The sequence below is a fragment of the Sprattus sprattus genome (assembly GCF_963457725.1).
Source record: "Sprattus sprattus genome assembly, chromosome: 1".
Classification (NCBI taxonomy): domain Eukaryota; kingdom Metazoa; phylum Chordata; class Actinopteri; order Clupeiformes; family Clupeidae; genus Sprattus; species Sprattus sprattus.
Window position 1 is genome coordinate 30,149,917 of NC_137920.1, and position 14,571 is coordinate 30,164,487.

Genomic DNA, 14,571 nt, shown 5'->3' on the forward strand with positions numbered 1-14,571 from the left:
TGTGCAGTTCAAACTACATGCAACAATAAAAACAAGCCTTTTTTTTTGGAAGACGTCTGTCTGCCAAAACACACAGCCAAAAGCTCCCTACTGGCTCCCATTCTGAAAGAACAGCCAGTGGTGTTGTGACTTATTCATGGGTCCTGGCGCTGCAAACCACAATAGCACATCTTATACGTAAAACTACTTTCAAACTAATTTTTGATTAAAAAGCTGCAAGACACAAATCCCTGTTTGGCAGCATGCCAAAGTGTGTTTAAAAGTGGCATGAGTTATTAGAAAAGGAGATATAATGAAAATTCCTTCAGAACAGGAATGATTCATAACTTTCTTCTTTTTTTCCCCTTTTCTTCTTCTCTTACAAACCCCTAAGAGGGTTAGCAGTGGCACCTACTTAAGTTCACTGCCTCGAGGGGCCAGGAGGCACCTGTTCCCTAGGAGAAGCTTTGAAAGTGTTTCGTTGGTGAATCACCCCCCCCCACAACTCCTTAACAACTCCTTAAACAGGTGTGTGTGTGTGTGTGTGTGTGTGTGTGTGTGTGTGTGTGTGTGTGTGTGTGTGTGTGTGTGTGTGTGTATGTCTACACATCTGTCCGCATGGCAAAAACCCCTGGAGCTTAGAGTTTGAAACCTTGATATAAAATGTAAAAGATCTACAAAGCTGATGTTCTTAAAACAGCAGTGTCCACGATTCTGACGAAAGGTTGTTCATATTTGAGCTGCTAATCAAACTACACCCATCCTGAAGCAACTGTGGATTTACAAAAATCCACACAGCAAATATCCACAGGATTATAAAAACAACCATCCATTAGTTTCCCTGAGATCTGTATGCTTTGAAGAGTTATGCCAAGGAACCTTTTTCAGCTGAGTTTTTGGGGTGAATTAAATGTCAGCCACCACAACTCATGTGACTAATGCTGAGACTGGGTTATGTAGTGCACACACAGAACGAGGCGCCATCATAAATCTATGAGACAAGGGACGCTTGACTCACTTTCGATCTCACATCACAAGGCAAGGCCAGACAGGGATCCAGCAGGTGTTCTTGGCAACAACTGACTTCACCCTACTTAGTTAACAGACCTGTAAAAAACTAAAACCCTAAATATTCTTCCTTGTGTAGTTTTTAGAATTATGCTATGCTATGCTATTTTTTTTTTTTTTTTTGCATAATTAGCTTAACCTGACCCTGTTAAAGGTATAGAATTTAATCAAATTCAATTCAATTCAATTTATATAGCACCATAACAATACAATTGTTTCTAAAAATATAAATACAAATGATATAATCTGCAGCATCGTTTATAATACCAGTATCTATGTATTCACTGCCGCCCACACATCTTCTCTTCACCTGCCTCTATTCAAAGAATTTCATTACATTAGATCACATTCTCAGTTGCCCAAAAAACAAGAAATATAGCGTTTTTCCCTTGCAGAAAAGCACTGACGGGGTGCTGGAGAGCGACAGTGAGCAACTCCAGCGCCTTCCTCAAAAGTTCACAGACTTATGTTAAAAGCGCTCGGAGCTACCGCACAAAGAAAGGCGGATCGTTCCGAAAATGTCACTGGTGCGTGCAGTGGCTTTATAGGCGGGCGCAAATGCTCTCTCCCCACTGGGGGCAATTGAAAAAAGACGCTGGCCCTTACAAAAAAAGGCTATATAAAAACTCAGCCTAAGCCTGCAATATTTATCATTTTTGACATCACATAGGTTGCGTGAGCTCTTACACCTTTTAGTCTGTCAGCCTAAAAGACAGAGGCTAGCTTACTGATTTATGGTCACTCGAGTATCCAAGGTAACAAGGTATCCTTGTAAAATACGTACGACCTGGAGTGTAGCCTACATGCCAAAAGAAAATAACAAATCTTGAAAGTAGTTGCGAAAATAATATAGACTGTTATCAAGTGAATTTAATGTAAATGGCAACATACTCCTATATTCTCCTGAACAGGAATAGCAGGATATGGAAGCTCATCTGTTTTTGTCAGAGAAAGGACGAATACAGTTTTTAACTCCTAGTCTATTCTCTGGATGTATGCACATATGTAAACCTAAAATCTTAAAATGTGGCATCAAATTTACCCTACCGTCTTGAATTCATCCTAATGCAGCTTTATTAGTTACAACAACAAAGGCCAGTTAACGCTAAATACAATTGTGCTACTATCCATAAGAAACTGGTGGTCAAAACATTGAAAATGATCACGTCACACTAGATGAAATCAAAGGTGTCACCTGGGCGAGTTCAAATTTGAATTCGCCGTGATGCAGCTTGATTAGTTCAAACCAATGACTGCATCTCATCGAATTGGCAGCAGGTGTCACCAGTCACCACTTCCTTTAGCTATAAGAACGCACCTCAGATGTGCCAAAAAATACTTTAAGTAGCCTATTCGTGGCTAAGAATTTTAGTAGAAATACTAGCTGATTATTTGTCTCCCACTCTTGGGGAAGTAACCGCGTGTTCTTCAAAATGCTGTTTGGACTACCGTTACTGATTCTGTTATGCACATATTATGGATTGGAAAGTTTCCCTGTGACCTATAGTGACCTGGATGTGGATGAGAATGACCCTGAGGAGACTTGGGAAAAGCTGGAGTCCCGCATAAAGACTTCACCCGACTTTGAAGGCGACTGGCGCGCCGAAGCAATTGTCACACCCAGCTTCAAGACGTCTCATCCACTAGGCTAGTTTATTTTTTACTGTAATTAGTTTAAACTATGTTTTTACTTTGAACTGTGGTACTCTGAGATTCAACTGAATGACTAGTGCGCTATAAATTAAATGCATTATGTTTTATTAACAGGCCCACTCAAGCTTCCTGAGTTCAATGTGGCAATGTCTCCAATCGACAGCGGCGTGTTCAAACCGGAGGCGGGAGGCCCCTTGCCGCTGCCTGCATTTGTGAAGCCGATGCTTCTTCCTCCCGAGCCCACCAAGCCCGCACCTGTCCAGTACGGCAAAGTGGATGCCCTCTGCCACTTGGACCGCATCTATGTTCGGATCAAGAAGGAGGTTTTTGGCAACCCGGAGGACGCCTGGAAGTACCTGAAGGTTGGGTCGTGTCCAGTCAACCAGAACACCAAAGACCATTATTATTTCCTCTACTACCTCAAGGACTGTGGCGTAAAACATGAGGTATGAGTTTGAGTGCCTTAACATTTGCTTGCATATGAATGCATTGCTCTTTATAATGGCCTGTTAAAATTGACATCTGATAGCTGCATTGGTTTGGGTTTCTTTCACTTGTCCTTCAATAGAGCAGTGTTTGTCAGTTCTGCTGCCGCAGGAGCTCTCCTGCCTGGCATATTCGGCTTAAACCTGCTCCAATCACATCTGACTGAAATCGGTTTAATTAAAATGCCTTTGTCTACCTAAATCTGTTGTGTTCACCTAATCAAAACTTGCCATGAACTAGTTCAGTCCAGTATGTAGAACAGGGGACGACGAAAGACATGCTGCTTGTGATGGCCGGAGGCAGGATTCAGAGCCATTGCTGTAGCATGTGTTCAACTAATGCAGGCCATGTTTTTTTTTTTTTTTTTTTTTCTTTTTTTTTTCTCCCTGTTCTAGGAGCTGGCTAGCATGTCAAAGTTCTCAAACACACTCACCTACAACCCTGCAGCCACTGGACCTATCCTGAGAGAGCTGCCTTTTTCGGTGGATGTGGTTTGCAAATACTACAAGTGGGTATTTATTTGCACTGCATGTGTTTTTCCTATTTGTATGTCAGTTTTATGTAGTTTCAAATGTGCATATATATCTCCTATCTATGGATCTTTCTATCTTTAGATTTATAGATGCATCCATCTTATAGCTATCTTCTATCTATCTATCTATCTGAACTGCTTGCAGAAACTTCAATTCCTATGCAATGGGTTTCCATCCAGAGTCTCGCCCAGAGACTGTGTTCACTCGGCTGTCACAGCCCTCGCGCATCACCCTCACCCCATACGATGGTAGGTGTATGTGACATCAAGGGTTTTTTGTAACCTCGTTTGCTTATTTGACATAACTGTTTAATATGCATGCAGTGAAAGGGCCTGTGTTTCCCCCCTGGAATCAGGATCCTGGTGGGGCATTGTTGAAGATTAAGATGGCTGCGTTTTCTAATGCACTGGGATTTGTTTAATATTCTGACTTCTACAATACTATTTTCATATTTTCCTTCCATATTTTTCTTTTCTTCTTTGCAGATAAATGGAACCCACTCATGCCCGGTCACAGCTATACCATTGGCAAACCGATGAAGTTTGAGGCCAAAGTCCCAAACACCAAAGCTGATGAGCGAACCTACATTAACAAATGCTACATGACCGCTGCCAGTGATCCCAACTCCTCACCCAAATATACTGTGATAGACAACAATGGGTAAAGCCATCAGTACTCGCCCATGCTATTACTTCCTCGACCAGAAGCACTTCACTCCATTAACTTATTTTCTGTTTACTTATTTCCCCTCCTTCCACAGATGTTTGGTTGATAGTAAGATGAGCTCAAGCTCCAAATTCATCGCACATGTAGAAAAGACCACTTTAAGGTTTTCTATTGGTGCATTTGTCTTCAAGGAGTCGGTTCCGCTACCCACAGGACGGAGGGTAAGTCATCCTGAAATTGAGGGCTTTGGTATACGACTCTGTTTTACATTTTTAATCTTCTGACCGCTGTGTCCCCAGACACTTTACATGCATTGTGAGATCGCCGTGGGACCGATGACTCCCTGCAGCAGTGCAAAGTCGTGCACCTATGACAAAGCGGCTAAAAGGTAAGGTAATCACCGTCTCGAGCTTTAACTGAATCTCCAGATAGTGACTCCAAATCATGCGACCCTTGGTGTCAAATACCAATGCATTTTTGTCATTTCCCTCACTTTCTTTTGCTTTTTGTTCCCCAACAGGTGGACAGAGCTCTATGGTGATGCCTCTGTGTGCTCCTGCTGTGAGTCCACATGTCCCTCTGCTGTGCCCAACGGTGAGTGGGATAGCCACACTATTGACACTGAGCCTTGCACAAGCAGAATGCTGCCCGCGTCTGGCATTGTTGACTTAAGTTTTTTTTTTTTACGTGTTTCATGGAGTCGTCTTTAATAATAATTCATTTTATTTTTAATGTTTTAAGTTTAGTTGGGTAAGCATTGTACTAGTGTAGTCAGGTGTACCTTGGGGGTTAAAATGTAGACATCAGAATGAGATGAATCTAGGGAAATGTGACGTGTGGTTTGGAACTATAACCGCATGGAATGTTAACTGCCATGGTATAAACCAGCCCTGGTGGGTGGTCATCAAATACCTTTGAGCTGAGGTAGCGTGGCATTGATTCTTGTGCTGAGTTCACCATTTTTGTGTCTCCCAGGCTCCAAAAAAATGGTCTCCAGTTATTCGTGGAAGTTGCCTGAGAATACCGATACATCAGAATTACGGATTGAAAAGAGCGCCTACATCCCTGATCTTATTGAGGCGGACGACACGCATGGTGCATTTGAAAAGTTCTGGAGCACAAGTCTTGGATAAAATCAACTTGAAAAATTTAAATAAAACTGGCCATTTGTACATGTATAACTGTGTTGGTATTTAAATTTATCCAAGGATAAGTGGATTTTCATTACTAGAAAATGTCTTGCCACCTCATTTTAAATCGGTATTCATCACCAAACTGTATTTTGCAAAACCTCCAAACAATGTGCATTGAGTTTTGTTTAGAACCATGCTTGAGTGGCATGGATACTGCATATAAACACAATACATTGAATGGCTGCATTGATGCCAATCTTTTATTTTGAAGTGATTAACAATTGAGTTGTAATAGTGGTTCTAAACAAAATTGTGAGTCATTTATTAATGAAGGATTGCATGGTGTGGTGCGTAGCACTACCTTAGAGACAACTGAGGTGGAATTGATGAGGACCAAAGTGATTGAACTGAAAGGATGACTTAAAGGTATTCCTATAAACATTTACTTTTTGCATACAAAGGGTTGTGTTTCAGGGGTTGTGAAAATGTAGAGGTGGGTTTTAGCCTATTTACAATGTTGCTTGTATCAAGGCTTCTCAGATATTTGGTCTTATGGGCAATGCTGCCTTTAGCAGCTTTCACACGGTTTTCTATGGGTTTCACAAAGAGATGTAAAAACAAAACCATTTGAAAGGTTGGCAGAGTGCAAGAGTCCTAGTCTAGCCCAATATACATTTCTACCTGAGCTTTTTTTATTCAAAGGTTAAAGCACATCAATAGAGGAAGCACATGGGACAATACAATACATCACAACACATCAAAATTAAAGCTCTACATTTATAATAGGGTAAGGAGTTTTGGAAGGAAGGTTTAGGAGTTAACACTGTAGGGTTAAGTGATGCCAAACGTCCATGATCACTCATGTAAGTACATAGTGCTTTAGAGTTGAAGATGCATTAAACCACGTGTGATAACGCTGCAGCTGAATCCTGCCTCAATCCAACACTGGGTTTAACATGTGCCTTCACAGTATTTGGCAGTCTTGTCTAAATCACATTTTATGAGCTGGAATCCACGTTCTGCTGAATGTTCATATACTCCTGTATCAGCACTGGCATGTTCTTCAGCATTTCCTCAAAGTGCTGCACTGTTCTGGTGTACCGATGCCCATGGTCTAAGAGTGGCTGTAAAATATTTATGGGCTTTGACTGACGTACATTTGGTGGGAGCCCAACCTCTTGTGGCACCAGATGATTACCGACAAGAGCGTGACTGAGCCGTCTCCTCTGTAGGCTGCCCTTCAGGAAGCCCAGCATGTCCTGCAGTCTGCCGGCCAAGTGGTCTGAGGCCCATTCCGACGGCTCTTTTTTTCCCAACAGTAGATGCAGCAGGACCGTCTTGAGGTGGTGGCTCGAGAGGTAACCCTCACCCGTGAGCCCGATCTGTTTCTTGTTCAGGAAGGACAGGATCTGTAGGCAGTGGAGGTGACAGGCGTTCTGCGGAAGTCGTTTGCCGAGATACCTGAGGAGGTTTCTCTCGTAACGGGCGAACGAGAGCGGCCACTGGGCTTCCGGTGTGCCGTCCTTCCTCTTTGAGGCGACGTAGGAAACCAAACACACCTCCGTGTCTTCGAACTTCACCACAGGCGTGACATTGAAATTAATCGTCCTCCCTGAACGGAACCGGACACTCAAAGCACCGGGCGATTCCGGGCTCCGGAATGACAGCTCCAGTTCGTACCTGTGCGACATCTGCTCCCAGGCTTTGCACACGGCGGATCGGAACCACCTGGCCACGTGGGCTCTCGACAGGTAAGGGGTGTTCTCCCAGCACAAAGGGCTGTCTGTGACCTCTGTGACCTCGTCCCTTTTGACCTCCCTCTTGTCGTTGGTATGAAGCAGGCAGAGCATGTCGCTGTCTTCGCTGGCCTGCTGACTGCATGGGCATCCATTGGCAGTGCTTTGCCCACCTTTTAGCATCTTAACCTTCCCATAGCCTCGCGTGTCAGACACAGCCTTCTCATCCTTGTCAATCAACAGCTGGACCTGGAAGCTGATTGGCTCGCGGGGCGATATGGACACCCAGAGGTCACAGGTCAAGGTCCTCCCTGTGCACCAGGACTCGTAGAGGCTGCCCACCTCGATTAAATCCTCCACTTCCACGCCGGCTTGATCGCCAGACACCTCCCTGATGGCTGCCAGGAGGTCATCCACAAAGCCTTCCACGAACTCGCACACCCTCTGGCTCTCGTGGGGGGGCACGTGGACGTACCGCTCGTAGAAGCCCATCAGAGTCCCCTGGTCCAGGAGATGCACCTCTGCGGTGATGGGGGTTGCAGTCTGGGGGTCATGTTGTGGTGCTTCCGGCATTTCCTGGTCCAGTGAGTTGCCTCTTAGGAACCTGAGGAGGATGCGGATGAGGGAGAACATGGAGTAGGCATTGCAGAGGTACCACATGTAGTTACCATCAGTGGAAGGTTGACTTTGTTTAGGTTTCGCCTGTGACCCTCTGTGACCCACACCAGTATCTAGTTGCTGCTCATTTTGGGACATTTTTCCTGCACTGTGAGATTCATCTTGTTCCACAAATCCCTTTGAGTTCTCTTCAGGATCACTCAAGTCATTATGAAATGGTTGCCTCCCTTCTTCCTCCTCCTGAGCCTCCACATTTTCAGACAGTGTGGCTTGGGGCACTTCAAGCTTGCCCTCTGCCAGTTCTTCGTTCTCTGCTTCACGCTCCGCAGGGGGAAGACCTTGGTGTTCCTTGGACAGTTCCTGATGCGGGGGGAACTCCTCACTGAAACCTGATGGTTCTTCATCCTCTAACTGTGCGGCATTTTCCATTTCGGAATAGTTCTGGTCTGGAGGCTCTGCCTCGTTCGACTCCTTCTTCCCTTCTGCCGAAAAATTCCCTTTCAATACGGTCTGTCCCTTGTGGTCAGACAGGTGTGGCTCCGCATGACTCTTCCCTAAACTCTGGTCCCTTGCTTGCAGAAGAAGACTACTCTCTGGTCTTTCTGGCTGGTCCTTCACCACTATGGCCTCCACCACCACCAGCTCTTGCTCCAGCCTGGCTCGCTCCCGCTGAAGCAGCCCCTCGCGCTCCTGCATGCTGTTTATGATGTCATCTTGTTCCAGAATGACACTGTGCTCCTTAGGGAAGATCACACCTGCTGCCACGACAACAAGCAGACGCAGAAGAGGGCCCTGCATCCTTCTGCGAAAGAGGAATACAGAGTTTTGTGAATGGTGATGGTCTAGAAAGCCAACCCATACACACTAGGCATTCACTGTTCATATACCCAATCATGATACTGATGATAACAAGCATTGCAATAAGATATTTTGTTAGTTGAGCCATGTGGGTGATCATGTTGGTGTATTCTTGTAGAATTTTTTGTTAAAGAGAAATATTGTTTTTACTGAATGGTGTAAGCTACAGTCCCGAGTGAATTGTCATCTGCCACACATTCATTGCACAAATTTCCAACCATCATGGAAATGCTGGTGAAAAGCAGCCATCTTTAATAAGCATAGATATGTGGACTGTGTTAACAATTGTGCAGGAGTGATATCTGATCATTGCGCATTTGCAATATGCAACACTGTTGAAACTGAGGTTTTAGAAAATAAGTCACATCAGTTCTAGCATTGACTTTCAGGGTCACATACCCAGTATACACAGAGACAATAGCACAGACAGTCTGAGAAATGCACTTCATTTTTTCACAACTCAAGCTCATACCCCAGTTCCTGGTAGCAGATAACACTAAACTGATGCAACTTCCTGCCATAGAACGACCTAAAAACATTTCTTCTTCAAAATAATATGATAGCAACACTCACCTAAGGCAGATGTATCAGGCTTCAGCAAAAACACATATCCCAAACTGCAGATGGTCAAATAAATAAAACAAAAAGTGAAAGGTTATTGCTTGTGCACCGAGACGCACCGTTCTCTGTCTCGTCCTGTAAAGGATGCAGGTTGTCAGTTTCAGACTAACTGTGACAACACACTTCCTGCACGCAGAGTGGTTCTTTTTTTTGGGCCCAGAGGAAGCCACAGAGCCTAGTGTCACGGTTGTTTTATGGGTGTAACCTCTTTGACTGTACTGAGCCATGGGCTAGCAGGCTACCATATACGGAAAAGAATGACATACGGCCAAAGAGGTGCAACTGATTTGTTTCTCGTCCCCTAGACAGACAAGATCTCACTACATTTCGCTCAGTGATTCTTCTGTGGATGTGTTTGAGACTAGGCCAGGCAGGCTTGTGTAAAGGTATGGTGTTTTGAGAGCGGGTGGTAGGTGTTCAGTGAAAACCCTGGTGAGGGCTTTACTTTATTGTTGACTCTTTTGTGGCGGTAACTGGTTTCTCCAGTAGAAGATCTGACACTCTCTCACACTGACAGGTGCGCAGCACTGGATGCCATTGAGAGTGCCGGCATTGCACCCTACCGTCAAACAACTGAGAAGACTACCCGATTTATTCACTCTGTGGTTGGATGTCCACATCAAAGAAATAGATGTGGAGAAACAAAAGTTCCACGGTCAGACCAGTAAATTCACAGTTTTATACATTATAGTTGTTTTGTTGTTTGTGCTGTTTTGTTTATAATGTCTTTTGAGACTTGAGAGTGGCTGTGCTCTTGTTGAACTTTTCAGCATGCTTGCAAATTAAAAGCAACCAGTGCTTTAAATATTTCATTTGAATGTGGCAAGGCAGTGGGGTTTGCATACATTCAGCGACTAAATGCTGTAGCTATGGTTACACCTGGTATGTAAATTAGGTGTTTTTTCAACAAAAAAGGGATGAAAACAACTGCAACATATTTTGTACCTGACAATTCTCAAAAAATCACAGAAAATAAATATGTTAACATTACTCAGGTATGGACACATTATAGCAAATCAGACCAAAGGTAACATTACAGCAGGTGAGTCTCTCTCTGTCTCTCTCGCTCCCCTCCCTCCTGGTGTGTGTGTGTGTGTGTGTGTGTGTTTAGACAGGGAGGGGCAAGGTAATGCTCAGATGTTGCTGATTCATTACGTAACTCTAACGCTGACAGTCAATACAAACTGTCATTCCTACTCACATCTTCCATCGCTGGGGACTTAACACAACACTATCTGCACGAGACTGCAAGACACTCCACAGTAAGTAAACACACATTTATTCAATTTCACTGGACTTGGACTGCCAAGTAGCGGTATTGATTAGGTCTAGCCAGACAGCTTCTGCTCCAGAATGGTAAAGATCAGTGTGATCCGCAGGCCATGCCTCAGGCGGCCAATTCACAATGTGTATATTTCTAGGGCCAGATATTTTCCTTGTCATCCCCTGTCTGACATTAACAATTATGTTTGACAGAGACTATGTCAATGGCTTTCTTTAGCTTCATCTGAAGATCAATGTACAATGCTGATTGTATGTATAGCATAAGTAACAGTATTTATTGAGTCTGCCCTGACAGCAACTGACTCTGACGGGGTCAAAAGCTAGAGCTGATTGGTCTTGTCATCTGCACCAATTTGTATCATCTGCTCTATGGGTCAATATTCAAGATGACAGTGTGGTTCTTGAGGTCCATTCATTTTTTCTGTTTTATCTCACAAAGAATTGAGACAATGACTTCAAGAAATTGCCTTGTTCTTCCTCCCCCCCAAATCCAGGTTTGGTCGTAAAACGCTCAGTCAAAACCCACAGGCGCCAACATGGACAAGTTCCGCATGATGTTCCAGTTCCTGCAGTCCAACCAGGAGTCCTTCATGAACGGCATCTGCGGCATCATGGCGCTCGCCGCCGCCCAGCTCTACTCGGCCTTCGAGTTCACCTGCCCGTGCCTGCCGGAGCACAACTACGCCTACGGCATCGGCGTCCTGCTGGTGCCGCCCGTCTGGTTCTTCATGCTGGGCTTTGTCCTCAACAACAACGTGTCCATGCTGGCCGAGGAGTGGCGCCGGCCCCTGGGCAAGCGGGGCAAGGACCCCACCGTCCTGCGCTACATGTTCGTCTCCGTCTCGCAGCGCGCACTCATCGCCCCCGTCGTGTGGATCTCCGTGACGCTCATGGACGGGAAGAGCTTCCTGTGCGCCTACTCCCTGGACCTGGACGGCAGGGGCTTCACCAGCCCGGGGTTCAGCTTCGAGAACAACGCCAGCGTGAGCCAGGAGGACCTGACGAGGATGATGGCCAAGATCCCATGCAAAGAGATATACGATGGCGGACACATGGTTGTGAGAGAGGCTGTTACCAGATACCTGCGGTGCGTGTCACAGGTAGGACTACCTCGCCCGTCAGGTGTGGCCTATCAAACATTAAAAACATAATGTGAACGTGACATGATATAAGCCTTCATAAACATAATGTTAACGTGACATGATATAAGCCTTCATAAACATAATGTTAACGTGACATGATATAAGCCTTCATAAACATAATGTGAACGTGACATGATATAAGCCTTCATAAACATAATGTGAACGTGACATGATATAAGCCTTCATAAACATAATGTTAACGTGACATGATATAAGCCTTCATAAACATAATGTGAACGTGACATGATATAAGTCTTCATAAACATAATGTGAACGTGACATGATATAAGCCTTCATAAGCGTAATATATGAATATGATTGTTAATGATAACTACCCTAGCCTTTTTAGTATAAGCCCCACACCCCACCACCACACATACTCACTTTCACTCATGTTGGTTTGAAATGAAATGTAGTTCAAGTTACCATGAGAGGATTGAAACATCTTGAGAGAATTTGTTTTTAGAACAGGACAGAATACAAGGGTAGACGAGCCCAGACACACAATCACACTCTACTGAACACAACCTTGGAATAGCTTATAATAAATCAAGTCGGTGCAAAGATTCATCCAAAAAACATTCTAAAAAATCCATTTACATAACACTTCCTGTAAATGCAGCTTATATAGCAATCCCTGTCATTAAAACGGTTGCACTGAAATTACAAAAAACAATGCAATCCATAATTACAGACGGAAGTAAAAATGATTTTAAATGCTCTTCCTCCTGCCTCAGGCGTTTGGCTGGCTCTTTCTGCTCCTCATTACCCTCGCGGCCTTCATGATCCGTGCCATCAGGCCCTGCTTCACCCAGGCCGCCTTCCTCAAGACCAAGTACTGGTCGCACTACATCGACATTGAGCGGAAGATGTTCGACGAGACGTGCACGGAGCACGCCAAGAGCTTCGCCAAAGTCTGCATCCAGCAGTATTTCGAGAGCATCAGCGGTGAGTTGCCCAGCCACCACGGGCACCGGCCGCACCGCGGTGACGGTGATGACGACAGCGACGATGAGGAGAAGCACCTGAGTGATGAGGACAAGCTGCTGGGTATCCGCGCTCAGGACGACATGAACCGGGTGCTGTGGAACTGGCACACGTGCAAGCCACCGCTCAGCCTGAGGAGGGACAGCCCGGACGGGGATCCCGGTAACGAGCACGTCAACGGCAGTGTCCACTACGTGCAGATGAAGGAGATGGCAGAGTACACCAGCACAGTGTGATGTTTGACACTCACCCACATTAATGCTTAAATCATTCTAAATACTATTTATTCTTAAAGTGTCTATATATGTTTGTATACCTCTAAATATGGTTCAGACCGATATTGTAACTATATTTGGCGTTCTATCTATTCATCCATTCTATCCAGCATCAAATAAATAACTGTTTTGGAATCTAAAGAAAGTATTGAATTGGCATGCAGAATTGTACAACTGGTCTTATTTATGGCCTTGCAACTAAGCTGCAAAATCACACGACTGAAAAAGAGTGCTTACATTAAAGGTCGTTTTCGTTAGTATTTAATACATTCTAATCAAAACGTTTTGGGAGTAGAAAGCATTTGGGATATGTCATCTCTATTTGTCAAGGGAAAAAATATCTGAGATAGTGTGGTGGAAAGGTATTCCCAATTTGGTAGAAATTGAATGACCCATTTGCTCTTTTACAAATGATACTGTTGACTATTTAATGTTTATTTATTACACGAGTCACTACGTTAAGGCACACTAAAAAAAGATTTAATGTTGATACCTGGTTTTGTGTATTTGTTCTTTGGCGTATAATAAACCCACCTAAACTTGGATTGTATTGGCGAGTAACCTCATCCTGTAAATATGACATCAGGTTGTTGGGTGTTGGCTGCCGCAATGACAAACAATCTTTTGCTTCACTTCTCCAGTCTGCCTTGTGTTAGAACAAAAGAGGCCGGTGAGCTTGTCAGCACAGCTTCACAATCACAGCAGCATCTCTGATCAAAGCTACTGCTCCACTGCCATCTGGACATCAGAGTCTCTCTTTCATAGGTGCCTCGCCCTGGGTAGAAACAAATTCTCCTGGCAACTCAACTTAATCTAATTTCCTAAATTGTCTCTTGCAAATTTAGGGATCAAAATATTGTCTGGGAAAGTGATTTCCCTGATGGCATGAAGCTTAGTCAGGTAATTTACGTATTGCGTATCGACAGTCTCTCACTTCTGGAAAAACAGGAGAACAAGTGGCCACTACTCCAGTGAACCACTGTATGAATCAAATCAAGTGACCTCTGAACTCAGTGACTCAGTGTTTGTTCATAAATAAAACCCACCAGCCTTTCATTCTAGGACATTTTACACATTTCGGTGCATGATGAGCCGGGTAGGTTGACCCACCAGCTGTATCTCGGCAATCATACACAATTTGTGTCACATGACCCTACATTTAGTTTGAAAGAACCATGTGGAGGAAGTGCTAAGCTATTTTTCATTTTTTGTTTTAAATATAAACACTCACCAATAGTAATACATCCCTAGAGTTATTTCAGATAGGTTGATGAACTTGCTGTTTGTAAGAAGAGGTAAGAGAATTAGCAAAAGTGTAGCTTTGGGTTGCTAGACGCTAGAAGCACTTTACCCAAAATGGTGGCTATATGGGGCAAAATGAGTTAAAAATTAGAAAATAAGTTTATATTACCCCCTATGAAGTTTATTCAAATATTTAGTGCATTGCGTTGCATTGTTACATCCTAACAATGAATAACTGACATTTTATTTCATTTTATATGTATCCTCACAGCTGTCATTCCATGTCATCA

The 14,571-nt window shown here is 44.0% G+C and overlaps 2 protein-coding genes across 2 annotated transcripts; one reads left to right on the forward strand and one right to left on the reverse strand.

The window, feature by feature from the left end:
- Positions 1-6,516: 6,516 nt before the first annotated feature.
- Positions 6,517-8,670, reverse strand: LOC308372205 (inositol 1,4,5-trisphosphate receptor-interacting protein; the record flags this gene model as incomplete). The annotated part of the gene is made up of 1 exon (XM_080847339.1): positions 6,517-8,670. The coding sequence occupies one exon, from the start codon at positions 8,668-8,670 to the stop codon at positions 6,517-6,519; it is 2,154 nt and encodes a 717-aa protein (XP_080703465.1).
- Positions 8,671-10,532: 1,862 nt separating this feature from the next.
- calhm1b (calcium homeostasis modulator 1b) lies at positions 10,533-13,000 on the forward strand (the record flags this gene model as incomplete). The annotated part of the gene is made up of 3 exons (XM_080847394.1): positions 10,533-10,613; positions 11,130-11,735; positions 12,515-13,000. Exons 2-3 carry the CDS (start codon positions 11,172-11,174, stop codon positions 12,998-13,000), a joined length of 1,050 nt encoding a protein of 349 aa, XP_080703520.1. The 5' UTR covers positions 10,533-10,613; positions 11,130-11,171.
- Between the last annotated feature and the right edge of the window lie 1,571 nt (positions 13,001-14,571).